The 2,500-nt window shown below is 40.0% G+C and overlaps 1 protein-coding gene across 1 annotated transcript in view; it reads left to right on the top strand.

Annotated features, from left to right (window-relative positions):
- Positions 1 to 2,500, top strand: part of LOC122253153 (uncharacterized) — a 30,430-nt gene that overhangs the window by 8,693 nt on the left and 19,237 nt on the right. The window contains exon 2 of the mRNA XM_086534738.1: positions 1 to 160. This exon is cut by the window's left edge and continues 51 nt beyond it. Within this exon, the coding sequence (XP_086390864.1) occupies positions 1 to 160 (160 nt within the window). The remainder of the gene's footprint in view (positions 161 to 2,500) is intronic.

Genomic DNA, 2,500 nt, shown 5'->3' with positions numbered 1-2,500 from the left:
ACGTACACCACGGACTCGCGGTTCCGGGCCATCCACGCACGGAAGTCGCCGTACTGGGTCTTGCGCATCGATAGCCCTACGGTGAACGACTCGGGTGTTTACGAGTGCCAGGTGTCAGCGCAGCCCAAGATCTCGCGCCGGTTTCATCTCTCTGTTGTCGGTGAGTCGAAGGATGCTACGGGGGAGGATGCTGCTAGGATTTTAGATCCGTTCTTAAAAGTAGTAGCAGTGGTGGTGGTAGCTGTGGTAGGAGCAGTTGTTGAATTAGGGACAGCGGTAGTATTAAAAGTAATTGCCATTGCTGCAGTAATAGCAGCAGCAGATGTTGAAGTGGTAATAGTAGTAGGCTTAAACAATGAAGACGTAATAGTATGGGTAAACAATACATGGCAACTGTCAAGTGGTCGTCAGAGAATCTTTTCAACATACCGAGATGTTAAGCTACTAAATATTTAAAAAGAGAAATGATTCGTCTCTCGTCTAATATATCAAAAGAGCAAAGAGGAGATTCATTGATAATGCCCGGAAAACAATACTGAGCAAGAATAAGTGTGGACATCAAGAAGCCAGTCCACTTAATACAATTGCCAAGGTTTCAAGGAAAATGGCTCCAACACAGCAAAGCGCGTCAACTAATTTCTAAAGATATGAAACGGAAGTGCACACCTCTTGGAATTGAAGAAGGACTCAATAGGATCATGGGAATGTGCAGCGTGGAGTAACAAGAAGCAATATCTCGGAGACATCCGGGAACTTTCAGAATTGTGCTGGCACCATGGGAAAGATATTCGGTTTAGAAGATTTCCATACGGTGTAGGTTGTTGTTGCTAATTCAATGTAAAGTCAATGCATACAATATACCAAAAGACCTCTTCTATGATAATCTCGAAAATGGGAACAGACCCCCAAATCAAGTAAGCTGATTGGACAGTGTAGGACAATCAAGTGCCTTTGCCACGTATGTACTGGAAAGAATATGATTTTGACACCACTAACGGTGATGATCTGACAAGATAAATAGATAAATAAAAATGGTGGGCCTTGGTGATACAAAAGGATCCTCCGATTGCCTCTATTCTCAAAACAGTCTTAATGTAAACCCAATGTACTACTGTAGTCGGTCCTTATAAACGTCTGCAGGCAGCGGAATGGAAATACCAAAAGCACCTCTGTGTACATCTTACGACCAGATGGAAATAACAACTTAGCAACCATATGGGCAACTGGATAACAGAGTCAATATCCCTATCAAAGCTAATACGAATCTCCGTGCAGTCTAAATAGATTCAATCCACGGACATTATGCATATATCATACAGCTGATTCAATCGTTTGAAGACGCCTTATTATCCTTGTATTTGTTATTATTACCATCATTATTATTAGCATTTTATTAGTATTATTAGTATTGTTATCATCATCATTATTCTCATTATTATTATTATTATTATCATCATTATTATTGATATCATCATAACTGTTGGAAGGATGATAAATTTCCTATATTCACAAGTCTACAAATTCATCATACAAATTTAGCATTGTCATTATTATCATACTAATAATCATTACTGGCGTTAATGCGATCATTAATTTCACTATCATAATTTTTATTATAACAATCACAATTACTTTTATAATTTCAGTGAGTGTTATTTTTATTACTATTAGTGTCAGTGTATTTTTTTTTTTTTTACCATTTTTTAAATTGTTTATTATCTTTATGGTCAGTGTTACTAGTATTGGTATTAGTATCACCAATAATGAGAGTCTGATTGACAACAATATCTATAATTTTATTTTATAGAAGACCTACCATTACTGCTTTCACGATTAATCATCGCTCTAAAGCATACATTGTTTACTAAAATGTGCAATATATGTGTCTGTTTCTGTTTGTCATCCAGCTTTGGTGGAGGGTCAGATGCGTTGGTTATGTCAGGCTGGCATTGTATGCAAATTTGACAAGGATGTGCCCTCTCGCCTTTTTATTTCTATTTTTGTTTTCTTCGTTATTTTATCGCGTTTCTCACGGTTTGTGTTATCCCAATTCATTTTGATTATTCCTTTTTTTCTCCTTCCTTTTCGTTTTCCGTTTGCTAGCTCCCTTTTCACTCCCCTCCCCCCCATTCACTTCATTTCTCTCTCTTTGTTTCCTCTCTCTCTCCCTCTCTCTCTCTCTCTCACTCACTCTCTCTCTCTCTCTCTCTCTCTCTCTCTCTCTCTCTCTCTCTCTCTCTCTCTCTCTCTCTCTCTCTCTCTCTCTCTCTCTCTCTCTCTCTCTCTCTCTCTCCCTCTCTCTCGCACTCTCTCTCTCTATCTATTTATCTTTGCCTCGCTCTCTGTGTCCATTCCCAATTCCTTCTCCCTCACCCCCTCCCTCTCTACCTATCTCTCTCTCTGTGACCCAGCCTGACCTCTGACCTTCACTCCTGAGAGGTCGTTCCTTCATCCCCTTTATGACGGCCCACACGCCCACCCGCCCACGAGGCAGAAGGCC

Source organism: Penaeus japonicus, unplaced genomic scaffold (genome assembly GCF_977035675.1).
Source record: "Penaeus japonicus unplaced genomic scaffold, GWHDUDI00000001_assembly GWHDUDI00000003, whole genome shotgun sequence".
Taxonomy (NCBI): domain Eukaryota; kingdom Metazoa; phylum Arthropoda; class Malacostraca; order Decapoda; family Penaeidae; genus Penaeus; species Penaeus japonicus.
Note: the sequence above shows the minus strand (reverse complement) of the source record. Positions and strands in the feature narration are given on the sequence as shown.